Source organism: Monodelphis domestica, chromosome 4 (genome assembly GCF_027887165.1).
Source record: "Monodelphis domestica isolate mMonDom1 chromosome 4, mMonDom1.pri, whole genome shotgun sequence".
Lineage (NCBI taxonomy): Eukaryota > Metazoa > Chordata > Mammalia > Didelphimorphia > Didelphidae > Monodelphis > Monodelphis domestica.
Window position 1 is genome coordinate 435,809,723 of NC_077230.1, and position 13,782 is coordinate 435,823,504.

Below are 13,782 nucleotides of genomic sequence, written 5' to 3' on the forward strand. Positions count from 1 at the left end.
TGGGTCATACCTCAGCTCAAAGTGAGTTTTTTAATGAGGAGTTAGAAAACAAGAGAATCCCTCCAAAAGAAAAGCTCCTGAGCACCGCCAGAACTTAAGGGATCTCAGAATCTTGAATCTTTCCCTTAATCCCCTCAGATTGACAAAACTAAAGAAATGCCTGGGCCATAATTCTGAGCTGAAGGTCCAAACTTTTAATTGTGGTCAGTGAAAACTGGAAAGATGTTACCCCATGCAGCCTGGAGCAAAGATCTCAGAGATGTACAGCAATATGTTTCTTGGGTTTTTGACAGATAATTAGCATGTCATTTACAAGGCAGAAGGTACAGAGGATGTTAAGAAGCATGCAGTGTGTTTGGTAACAAAGGTTTGTAACATTTGATACAAAGTTCTAAGTTTGGTACAAGGTTAAGAGAAGAGAATTTAATTGATCCTCTAGGACTATCATAGTGCTTAGGTCAAAGCAGCTTCTCTGGGCCATAATTATTTGGAGAGCTAATAGTTGACATAAATCATCAAAGGATCAAACAATACCTGAACATGCCAAATTTTGTTTTCATATGATCTCCCCAGGCCAGCTGTAGACTTACCATTCCCAGTGAACCCAGCTCCTTCTCCACGGATTTCAGCTTTCCTAGATAACTACAGAGACCAAAAGACCTATTCTTACAGCAAAAGCATTCAATATCATTAAGTGCTGTAATATTCTAATATACCAAACTACACTCTTCCAATAATATGGCCAATATTCTACTATTCTACTTGATATCTTATATACAGTTAGTGGAATACCTGGGTCAAACTCTACAAAATGGTAATTGCAGTTACTTATCTAAAAGATTATAAAATGTAAACAGACAGCAGAGTGGATTAAAAACCAGAATCCTCCATAGGTTGTTTATAAGACACTTTAGAGAGGTAGACACAAACAGGGAAAGGTAAGAGGCTGGAGCAGAATCTGCTGGGTATCATCTGAGACAAAGCATGCAGGAGTAGTGATCATGATCTTAGACAAAGCTAAAGGAAAAATAGATTTGATTAAAACATAAGGAAGGTAATTACATCTTGATAAAAGGAAAGAACAAATTAAAATGAAGAAATAATAGTACCTAACATATATGTACCAAATGGTATAGCATCCAGATTTTTAAAGGAGAAACTAAAAGAATTTAAGGAGGAAATAGAAATTAAAACTATACTAATGGGTAACCTCAACATTCCCCTATTAGAGCTAGATTAAAAAAATAAGGAAAGTGAAGGAAAGTTAGAAAATTTAGAGTTAATAGATATCTGTACAAAATTTAGTAAGGATAAAAAGGAATATACTTTCTTTTCAGCAGCACATGGTACAAATACAAAAATTGACCATGTACTAGGGCATAAAAATATTGCAAACAAATGCAGCAAAGCAGAAATAATGAATGCTATTTTTTCAGGTCATAATGTAATAAAAATTATAATTAATATTGGTTTATAGAAAGGCACATTAAAAATTAATTGGTGGGGGCACCTAGGTGGCTCAATGCACTGAGAGTCAGACCTAAAGATAGGAGGTCCTAGGTTCAAATCTGGCCTTGGATACTTTTAACTATGTGATCCTGGGCAGCCTCCCATTTCCTAGCCCTTAATGCTCTTTTGCCTTAGAATCAATTGATTCTAAGACAAAAGGTAAGGGTTAAAAACAATTAGAAACTAAATCTAGTTCTTCAAAACTGGTGGATTAAAGAACAAATCATTGAAACACTGATTTTATTGAAGAGAATGACAGTGAGGAGACACCATATCAAAATCTATGGGATACAGCCAAATCAGTACTCATGAGAAAATTTACATCCCTGATTGCCTAAATCAGCAAAATAGAAAGGAGATCAATGAATTCGGCATGCAACTAAAACAACTAGGAAAAGAACAAATTAAAAGTCCCCAGATAAAGACCTAATTGGAAATCCTAAAAATCAAAGAAATTAATAAAATTGAAAATAAAAGAACTATTGAACTAATAAATAAGACTAGGAACTGGTTCTTTGAAAAAAAACATAAAATATATAAAGATTGGTTAGAAAAGAATAAGATTAATATCTAAAATAAAAAAGGGCGATCTCACCTCTAATATGAAGAGGAAATTAAAGCAATTGTGGAGTTCTTTTGCCCAAATGCATGACAATAAATTTGACAATGTAGGTGTAATGGATAAAATTTACAAAAACTTAGATTGCCTAGATTAGCAAAAGAGGAAATAGAATCCTAAATAATCCTATTTCAGAAAAAGAAATTGAAAAAACCAGCAAGGAACTCCCTAAGAAAAAATCCCCAGGGCCAGATGGAGTCACAAGTGAATTCTATCAAACATTTAAAGAACTGCTAATCCCAGTACTACACAAACTATTTTACAAAATAAGCAAAGAGGGAGTTCTACCAAACTTTTATGACACAAATATGGTACTGATTCCCTAACCAGGAAGACCAAAAACATAGAAAGAAAACTATAGAACATAGATGCAAAAATCTTTAAGAAAATAGTAGCAAAGAAACTATAGCAACTCATCACATCAATTATTCACTGTGACCAGATGGAATTTATACCAGGAATGCAAGGCTGGTTTAACATTAGGAAAACCATCCACATAATTGACTATATCAATAACCAAACTAACAGACATCATATAATTATCTCAAATTTTGCAGAAAAACTCTTTGACAAAATACAACACCCATACAACACTAGAAAATATAGGACTAGAAGGACCTTTCCTCAAAGTAATAAACAATATTTATTTTAAACCATAGCAAGTATCATCTACAATGGGGATAAATTAGAAGCCTTCCTAATAAGATCAGGAGTGAAGCAAGGATGCCCATTATCACCACTATTGTTTAATATTATACTAGAAATGCTAGTGGTAGTAATTAGAGAAGAAAAAGAGATTGAAGGGATTAAAATAGACAATGAGGAGATTACACTGATATGATAGTATACTTGGAGTATCCTAGAAAATCAAGTAAAAAACTAATAGAAATAATATTTTTAGCAAAGTTGTAGGATATAAAATAAGCCTACATAAATCATCAGCATTTCTATATTTCCAACAAAAATCAACAGCAAGAGTTAGAAAAAGAAATTCCATTTAAAATCAATCTAGGGGTTCAGCTGAGTGACTCAATGGATTGAGAGTCAGACCCAGGTCCTGGTTTCAAATCTGGCCTCAGGCATTTCCTAGCTGTGTGACCCTAGGCAAGTCATTTAATTCCCATTGCCTATCCCTTACCACTCTTCTGCCTTAGAACCAATATCCAATATTGATTCTAAAACGGAAGGTAAGGTCCTTAATAAGTAAATAAATAAAATCAGTCTAGACAATATTAAAATATTTGGGAAATTGTGTTCCAAGACAAACTCAAGTATTATATGAACATAAATACAAAACACTTTTCACACAAATAAAACTAGAATTAAATAACTGGGAAAACATTAATTGTTCATGGGCAAGACAAGCTACTGTAATAAAAATGACAGTCCTACCTAAACTAATTTATTCAGTGCCATACCTATCAAACTACCATAAACCTTTTTTATAGAATTAGAAAAAATTATAACAAAGTTCATCTGAAAGAACAAAAGATCAAGAATATCAAGGGAACTAGTTTAAAAATGAATGATAATTCTAGTGAATGAATAGAAATGTGAAGGACAAGTCATGCTAACTTTCTGATGAGGGCTACAGTAAGGAAGGTTTCTGCAATTCTTCAGAGCACTTCAGTTTTTTCACTGTTTTCAAAAGCCATTAGGTCCACACTAATTAAGTGCCATCATCAGTTTGCATTGGGCCTATATCACCACCACTATCTCATGCTTTTCTACTGACCTCAGAGAAGGCAAATAGCAGCCAAAGGCAAATAAAGAAGAAACAAATCAAGAGCTATTCCTGTAGAGAGGAAATAATCATGGAAGGACATTCAGGTCATAATTACACAGTGGAAGAAGGCTGTCATAACCCACTTCCTATATCAATATTCACGTAGTACCCTATTGGCTACACTGCCCATAAAATCTGTTCCTGGCCATTTCTGATCTGTATACATACCCCTACCCCCTTTTCTAGCTCCTCATTTGTATGTAAGTTCCTTGAAGGCAGGGACAGCTTTGCTTGGTTATCTTGAATATAGTAAATGCTTAATTACTTTTCATTTATAATCATTCATTTAAGGTTGATTAATTTTTTCTCATTGTTACATGATTCATATTTTCTCCCCCTTATCCCTCCTCTCACTCAGTTGATAAGCAATTCCACTGGCAGGGTCCTGAGGTCCTAGCCTTGTGTGCCATTGGAAGATAGCTGTGATCACAGGACTTCAGAGGTAGGACAGGTGGGGCAGTGGGGACTACTGGGAACCACCCAGAGCAGATGAGTTTCCTAACCAAGTGTCTTCCTTCCTTCGAACTGAAGTCTCTGCATTCTTCCCTTTGAGCCCAGATTTCTCTGCTTTCCTTTGGGGCTGAATGAGGACCTTTTGCTGTCCCTGCTTCTGGGAGCTCCTCTTTCCACTGGGCCTCATCTAGCCTGTCTGAACTCTTTGAAAGTCCTTCAGATATCATCTATATATCTATATCTATATACATATAGATGTATATCCAGGGGCTGCCCTTTGCTCCTGCTCCTGTTGTAGGAGAGGGAATATTGTGTCTGGCCCAGAGAATTGCAGCTCAGAACCATTCAAGACATTAAGGAGTCTATTGCAGGATGTTAGGTGTAGTGTCATCATGGGGATGGTAAAAGCCATTACAGGGGGGTAGATTAGCCCATAATGGGTGTAGAGGACACTGTAATGGCCCTTGAACAGTTTCAGGTTTCTACTTTTTATTGAGGATCTGAGGAATTGTGTCCTCCCATGCTTGGAAACTCTCAGCCTTTCCTCCGACTATTCCTCTTCTGGATGTCCTTGGGACATTCCAGGCTGAAAAATAGGGAATGGGTCAGGAAGGGGTGAAATGGAAGAGCATCCAATGCCAAAAATACCCTGTGTTTTCCATGGAGCAGACTGGAAAAGTAGAAGAGCCCTGCCAAGTAGCATGTTCTTGTTAGGTTTGGCCATTGCCTTGTCAGTTATTCCTCAGTCAGCCTCTTAACTTCTCTTGAACCTTGATCCCCAGGTTTTCATAGTTACAGGGATAGGCTTAGATTCTTTGTTATTCACCAATAAACTTTCTGAAAATTAAGGTTGAATTGTGATATTTTTGTGACATAAATTTCCCTTTCGCCTGGTCAAGGTCAAAGCTCCAGATTTTCTGTCCCCTTTCTCAAGTTAGGAAACTAGAGGGGGACCTCCCTTTTGTTAAGCTAAAATGATTAAGGGCAGGACTGGCAAGCCACCTCAACAAATTCTGAGAGTGTGCTAGGCCAGCCACAAGGCTGGGGAAAGCTTGTACTGACACCTTCCTTATATGGACAAGGACCTGCTTCTCCTTTGATGAAGTAATGAGGGAGGAGTTGAGGTCTCCAAAGTCCCCCCCTCCTCAGTGGTTATTTGTGAATTTGAGATGTCAGCAGAAGTCCAGGGAAGGGACTGAGTGGTGAGCTTACCAGAGACAGTGAGAGAGAAAAGATTTGTGCTAGAAGAGAGAACTATCTTTTTTCTTTCTTTTAGAATATGGAGAAAGTCAACTGACCACATTAAATGAGAAGTCAATTAATAAATGAATTAAAATGAAGAAATTCTGCCTCTTGAGAATTCCAACCATTATAGTCAGTCTTTTGAGTTAGCTCAATCCCCAGCCTCAGTTAAGAAAATGTTATATATAAAAGATGAACACTCTTTTCTCATCATACTCTTCTTTCTGTAAAACGAAATATAAAATGACTGAATATATTCCATTAACAAATGACATTCATCATAAAGCAAAGACAGAATGTTCTCCAAACTCTCAATATAACCTGAGATTGCGCTTCTTTACTTAGAATCAGAGTCTGATCCCAAACTCTATGGAATCCTCCTTATGCTTTCATCTAAGTAAAAGTATTTCAGCCTTTTAGGAAATTAAGTAGAGAATTCCTTTTTCTTTGTTTTCTCCTCATTAGTCACTGGTAATATTTCTCCCCTGGAATATACAATACATGGTACCTTTTCAGAAACCCTTAAAAAAATGTTCTTACAGGAAATTAAGTAGAGAATTCCTTTTTCTTTGTTTTCTCCTCATTAGTCACTGGTAATATTTCTCCCCTGGAATATACAATACATGGTACCTTTTCAGAAACCCTTAAAAAAAATGTTCTTACTGGGTTTTGACAACTGTAATAAGAAGGAATTTCAGGCCACCTTTTCTCTTCTCCACAGAATCTCCCACCTCACTCAGAGAGCACTTTCCATCTCCCTGATTCCATAGGGAAAAGCATTTCAGAGTAAGACACTAATCCACATTTTGCTCTTCTCAACATGATTCTCACTTCAGACACAAAATGCCTTTGTCAGTATTCCATTGGATTCTGAATGACTGGTCTCCAGTGCTGGCTCTGCCACTCTTCAAGGTTAGGAGCTTGAGTAAATCCCTTGTATGCTTCAGTTTCCTCCAGTGAGTTGACAAGGGTTGTACTAGATGAATTCTGAAAGTTCAGCTCTAACTTTTATGTCTTTTTCTGGTTTAGGGGTTAATAACGTTCAAGGATGTAGCTGTGGACTTCACCCAGGAGGAGTGGTGCCTGTTAGGCTATTCTCAGAAAGAGCTGTACCTGGAGGTCATGCTGGAGAATGTGCAGAATCTACTCTCTCTGGGTAAGGACCATTTCCTCTTTTAAATCTGAATCTGCTATTAAGGGAATGTCTTCATTCTAAGCCAAATGTACAAAATTTTGAGCCTTCGTTAATAATTTAAAAAGTGAAAGTGCTTATCTCTGCCCTAGGTTCTAATCCTTCATGCTTATCATGAAAAAGTCTTTGAATTATGGGAAGTTGGTACTTTTCTTTCTTGCTCCTGAAATTGTTTCTCCTCTGATCTGGATAGCTTTAGGTGAAAACTTAAACCAGTGTTATACATTTACATTCCTAAAGCTAAATCTCAGAAGTCATCTAGTCCACCCTCTAATTAGACCTGAATTTTGCATGCAAGATCTCTGTTAATACCCAGGCAGCTTTTCCTTGAAGGTGAGCATTAAAGGGAATCCTCTACCTGATAAGGCAGTTCCTTCCCCTTTGGGATGGGTTTAGTCTTTATAAAGGATTTCTTGTTGTTAAGTATTAATGGGAGAATGAAATTAAGAAGGTGGCATAGCAGAAGCAAAAGCTAGAACCACCCTGATAATGTCAAAACAACCTTAAAATGTGCTTTTAAATAACAAGCATCATAAAACGAACTTAATGTATTAATTAGAATCTTGAACCCTTGGACTACATTTTCCACAATTCCCTTTTCCCTTTCCTGTACATGCATCGTTACTTTGTTGGCATATAGTGGGTGTGGCTCTTCCTTCTCTCTCTTTTCCATGTTGAAGGCTGGTGAGCTCACTCGGTTTCTCTAGCCTTTTACTTTCCTTCAAGTTAAATATTAATAAATATTATTAAATATAATTGAAGTATTGAATATTAATTTTTAAAATTTACAATGGAAAAGGGTGAGTTGTCTCTCCTGAGGAAAACAACTTGAAGTTTAGGCAGAAAGGATCTATATTGGGGGATGAGAGGGAATTGGAAGTAAAATTGCGCACAGAAGAGGCAGACAATTCATCCCCTACCTAATATTCCAGGTTCTGAACCTGGGAAGAAGCCAACTTTGAGGTCTGGGGACCCTTCTTAAGCCTATGTTATTAGAGCATCCCTCACTCACCCCTTCAAATAGAGAGGCCTAGTACAAGGCTGTAGTGAGGCCCCAACATCACTTGACCAGTTCAAGCCTGTGGTGAAGCCCCTGGCCCCAGGGCAAAGTAGCTCCTAGTTCTATGAGTGCTGCAAGCCATCAGCAGTCCCATGAAGAGACTAAATCAGCATCTTGCTGAGCACACAGCCCACAGGATATGATATCATGGGGAACCTTTTGGAACTTTTTAGGGATCCTGTGCCATGCCTCACCCAACCCCCAAAATTTGTGTCAGTGCCCACCACGTGCAGGGACAAGGCACCAATGTAACATTAGGAACCAATATGTTTAATTAGAGGAATACATTGTCATTCATTTCCTGGAGGTGACAGTGTTCCCAGTGCAATTTCTACACAGTGCATGAGTCATTAAAAGGAAAAGGGTAAATGACCCAAGCCTTATCAAAACACTTAAACCAGAAGGGGTCTGGATTATCACATACACCCTGAATGAGCATCATCCTCATGTGCTGGGTAGACTTGGAGTTATTCAGTAAAAGTGAAAGACTGCCACTAGAACCAGAGTAGATGCAAAGGAAGCCTCAGGCATTTGGTAGGCCTTTGAGGCACTGAAACCATAGACTAGGGGCCAGGGATTTTCTTGCTTTGTGGGTATTTCTTGCATACCCAACAATCTGAGGGACTCGCTTTAGCTACTGCTTCCTCCAATTGAATTAGAGAATTATTTGCCCGGGTAGCTAGGTATGCATAGTTCAGAACCCAAGAAGACCCAGAATGTGAGGAGAGGGATAGTCATGGGGTCAGGGAGTTAAGAGTTAAAGTAACATGTATCAATAGGAGGGATTAAGATAACAGAGAAAGGAGGTGGGGCCAGCTTATTCCAAAGTGTCCTGCAGCTGTTTTTTTCTGCTGTGAAAGAGATATTTGAGGTTTTCCACCTGTTCACAGGAATTGGTGTCCCCACTTCTTCTCCTACCACCTATTTCTGGGAGGATAAAGGGTTTAATAGGAGAGACATGAGTCTATATATTCTACCCTTCCAGTGTTGTAGCAGTAGGGGTGGATAATGGCTTGATGGAGACCCTCCCATCATGATGTTACCTGATTCAATCCCTCCATTTGAGCTGAGTGTGTGATTTCCTCTCCATCCTCCTTTGATGGATTATGGAAGATCTGATTAGCATATTCCCACAGGGCTTGGTTAATGTGGCTCAGCCCTAGATTTGCTCAGGGTGTTATTTTAATTAGGGTCAGTGCCATCAGGAGGATCTGGACATGAAACCATTCTTTGCTTATAAAACCAAGACTTTTTTTAGATATTTGGATGCAATACCATTTGGTGCATACATGTTGAGTACTGATATTTCCTCATTGTCTATGCTGCCTTTTATCAGCATATAATTACCTTCACTATCTCTTTTAACTAGATCTATTTTTACTTTGGCTTTGTCAGATATCATGATTGCAACTCATACCTTCTTTTTCTCAGTTAATGCCCAATAGATTTTTCTCTAGCCTTTTACCTTTACCCTATGTGTGTCTACCTGCCTCATGTGTGTTTCTTTTCTTTTTTTTTTTAACCCTTACCTAACGTCTTAGAGCCAATACATAGTATTGGCTCCAAAGCAGAAGAGTGGTAAGGGCTAAGCAATGGGGGTTAAGTGACTTGCCCAGGGTCACAAAGCTGGGAAGTGTTAGAGGCCAGATTTGAACCCAGGACCTCTCATCTCTAGGCCTGACTCTCAATCCACTGAGCCACCGAGCTGCCCCCCCTCATGTTTGTTTCTTGTAGACAACATATGGTAGGATTTTGGTTTCTAATCCACTCTGCTATTTGCTTACATTTTACAGGTGAGTTCATCCCATTTACATTCAGAGTTATGATTACCACTTGCATATTCCCCAACATTTTGATTTTCTCTCCTTGTCCTGCCCTTTTTCTTTCATTATTTGATTACGTTGGATTAAAATGTTTTTGTACAAACAAAACCAATTCAACCAAAATTAGAGGAGAACATATTTGGGAAAAAATCATTATAACAGAAACCTCTGACAAAGGTCTAATTACTCAAATTTATAAGGGGCTAAATCAATTGTACAAAAAGTCAAGCCATTCCCCAATCGATAAATGGGCAAGGGAAATGAACAGGCAATTTTCAGATAAAGAAATCAAAACTATTAATAAGCACATGAAAAAGTGTTCTAAATCTTATTATCATAGAAATGCACATCAAAACAACTCTGAGGTATCACCTCACACGTAACAGATTGGCTAACATGACAGCAGAGGAAAGTAATAAATGTTGGAGGGGATGTGGCAAAATTGGGACATTAATACATTGCTGGTGGAGTTGTGAATGGATCCAATTATTCTTGAAGGCAATTTGGAACTATGCCCAAAGGATGCTAAAAGACTGAATGCCCTTTGATCCAGCCATAGCATTACTGAGTTTATACTCCAAAGAGATAATAGGGAATAAGACTTGTACAAAAATATTCATAGCTTTGCTCTTTGTGGTGACCAAAAATTAGAAAATGAGGGGATGCCCTCCAATTGGGGAGTGGCTGAACAAACTGGTATGTGTTGGTGATGTAATACTATTGTACTGAAAGGAATAATAAACTGGAAGAATTTCCTGTGAACTGGAATGACCTCCAGGAATTGATGCAGACTGAAAGGAGCAGAACTAGGAAAACATTGTACACAGTGTCTGATACACTGTGGTACAATCAAATGTAATGGACTTCTTTACTAGCAGCAATGCAGTGATACAGGACAATTCTGAGGGACTTGTGAGAAAGAACTCTATCCACATTCAGAGGAAGAACTATAGGAATAGAAACAGAAGAAAAAAACTGCTTGATCACATGGGTTGATGGGGATATGATTGGGGATATAGACTCTAAAAGATCACCCTAGTGCAAATATCAATAATGTGGAAATAGGTCTAGATCAATGACACAAGTAAAACCCAGTGGAATTGTATGTCGGCTACTGGAGGGGTATGGGCGGGAGAGGAGGGAAAGAACTTGAATCTTGTAACCATAGAAAAATATTATAAATTAATTAATTAAATAAAATTTTTCAAAAACAAAACAAAATCAGGACTTAGGGGTAGGACATAGGGTTCAGGAGGCATCACCATTCCTAAGGCTGAGCCTGTTCTTGCCCATGGACAGGCCGCTACATGCCATCTTTGCCACTTGTGCCATAGGTTTTCCATCATGGACCTAGGAAGACATGAAACTTGTAGAAAACCAGAACTACAGCTAAAGGGATTAGCAAGGAAAATCTGAATTTTAAGAGAATTCCCTCTCTGAGAACAGAGCCAACTTTGAGATAGAATTCAAAGTGGGAGAAAAAAAAGTCTAGGAAAATGAACAAACAGCAAAGGAAACATCTAAGCATAGAAAATTTCTAAGGAAACAAAGAAGAGCAAGGCAGAGATTCAGGTGGGGATGGGGATATAAAAGCAGTCACATGCAGAACTTCAAATAATAATGGAAATACTTTTCAGGTGCTAGAAGAGTTCAAAAAGGAATTGAAAATTTAAATGAGAGAAGTAGAAGGAAAACGGAGAAAACAAATAAAAGTAATACAAAAAGAAAATAACAGCTGAAAAAGCAAAAGCAAAATTGCTCGAGGGGCAAAAGAAGCTCAAAAATTCAATGAAGAAAAGAGTTCAGTAAAAAGTAGAGCTGACGAACTGAAAAAAGAGGTTAAAAAATCCAATGTAGAAAAGTATTTCAGGAAAAGTAAATGGACCAAATGGAAAAGGAGGATCAAAAGGTGATGGAAGAAAATCATACTTTTAAAATTAGAATGGGGGGGGGGGTACAGTGCCAGCTGGGTAGCCCAGTGGATTGAGAGCCAGGCCTAGAGATGGGAGGTCCTAGGTTCAAATTTGGCCTTAGACAGTTCTCAACTGTGTGACCCTGGGCAAGTCACTTAACCCCCATTGCCTAGTTTAAGAGTTTAAATTTAGGTTTTGTGGTAAATATGAGAATTCTAAAGCAATATTTTGGTCAAGGATTTAAAAATATTATAGCTTGATTCAAAATGACTTTTATCAGCTTCATTTACAAAGAGGTGGAAAGAGTAAAAACAGAAAAAGAGACAGATTTTAATAGGCCTATGAGACCTTCTACTGTGAAGCCAAGCTCAGCCCTGGGAGGGCTTCCCCAAGACTCTTTTACATGTGGATTTCCCGGTACATGGATTTCCCGGTGGTGTCTTCAGCCAAGGTTCCACCAACACAACATCCTCCAAAGCCAAGGCAGGAATCTCAGTCACTCACCCATTAAGCTGACACAGGATTTGGGGAAAATAAATCAATAAAATAAGATAACATTAGAATTGGGTATATAGACGCTAATGACTTCATGAGACAATAAAATAAAATCAAAAGAATTTAAAAATAGAAAAAAATATGAAATACCTCACTGAAAAAACAATTGACCTGCAAAATACATCCAAGAAAGAAAATCTAAGATTTATTAGGAACCCCCCCAAAGTCTGGATGTCATATTAGAAGAAATTATCCAAGAAAAATGCCTTGATATTCTTGAATCAGAGGTTAAAAGAGAAATTAAAAGAACCCACCAATTACCTCCTACAATAAATCCCCAAACAACTCCCAGGAATGTTATAGTCAAATTAAAGAACTTTCAGGTGGAAAAAGTCCTGCACTAAGTCTGAAAAAAAATAATTAAGATATCATGGAGCCCCAGTGTGGATTATACAGGATCTAGCAGTTGCTACATTAAAGGATCAGAATGGATGGAATATGATATTCTGGAAGCCATGGAAACTGGATTTACAACCCACCTGTCAAGATTGACTATATTCCTTCAGAGTGGAAAATGGTTATTTAATCAAATAAGGGATGTCCAAGCATTCCTGATGAAAAGACCAGACCAAAACAAAAAAGTATATACAAAATTCAAGAGAAGCATTCAAAGGTAAATAAGAAAACTTACAGGACTCAGGTTAAAATTGTTATCCCTATCATAGAAGTTAGAAGTATACATTGACAGAGTGTGTGGTACTAAATTGATTAGGTGGTTATACAAAAAAACCAATCAAGGGGTGAAAAAGGATAGCACTGAGAGAAAAAGGAAGAGAGAGGTAAAATGGGGTAAATTATATCAAATAAAGAGGCTTGGGAAGAAAAACTGTTCCAGTAGAGGGGAGGCTGAGGGTGGAGATAGGCAGTCAGTAAAACTTATTCTAATTAGAATCTGCTCAAACGGGAAATAACAGCCAGACTACTGAGGGTAAAGAATCTTATCTTACTCTATAGAGAAATAGAAGGAGAATAAGAAAAGTGGTGTAGGAAGGGGAATACTATAAGGGAAGTAAAACTAGGGGAGTAATTAAAAGATCCTGTAGAAAAGGAGGAGGAGAATAAGAAAGGTGTAGGTGTGAAGGGGAAATGTGGGGAGTGATTTAAAGCGAAACGTGTGGAGTGACAGTGAAAGGAGAAATGCAGGATTAAAAGAGGAAAACAAGATGAAGGGTATACAGGGATGGTAATCATAACTATGATTGTAAATGTAAAAAAAAAAAACATAGCCATAAAACAGAAGCAGATAGCAGAGTTGATTAAAAATCTTGTAAAAATGGAGATTTGAACCCCAGACTTCAATTCCCAGAAGTCCTTGGTAGTTCCAAGAATTCCCTATAATATCACCCTGAGTCCTCACCTGATTGCAAGAACACAATTTGTATTTAAACAGACTCTCTGCCTACTTTGCCCCTTTCCCTGCTTCTGCTTCTAAGCACATGCGGCTCTCTACCTAGCAGGCAAGATGTATAGTAAGTGGCTGTGCCTAGGCACAGCTTTCTTATTTTGTGTTTTCTTTATTTCTTAATATTTAATAAACCTCATAAATAAATATATATATATATATAATACTTTTAGCAGAGAAGCCAATTTTAATTGTTACAACCTGAAGCCTATGATATGATGTTTATTA

General features: G+C 37.7%; 1 protein-coding gene across 1 annotated transcript in view; it reads left to right on the top strand.

Annotated features, from left to right (window-relative positions):
- The window catches only part of LOC103098613 (zinc finger protein 470-like), a 74,193-nt gene that overhangs the window by 47,731 nt on the left and 12,680 nt on the right, over positions 1-13,782 (top strand). Inside the window, exon 7 of the mRNA XM_056826255.1 lies at positions 6,639-6,765. Within this exon, the coding sequence (XP_056682233.1) occupies positions 6,639-6,765 (127 nt within the window). The remainder of the gene's footprint in view (positions 1-6,638; positions 6,766-13,782) is intronic.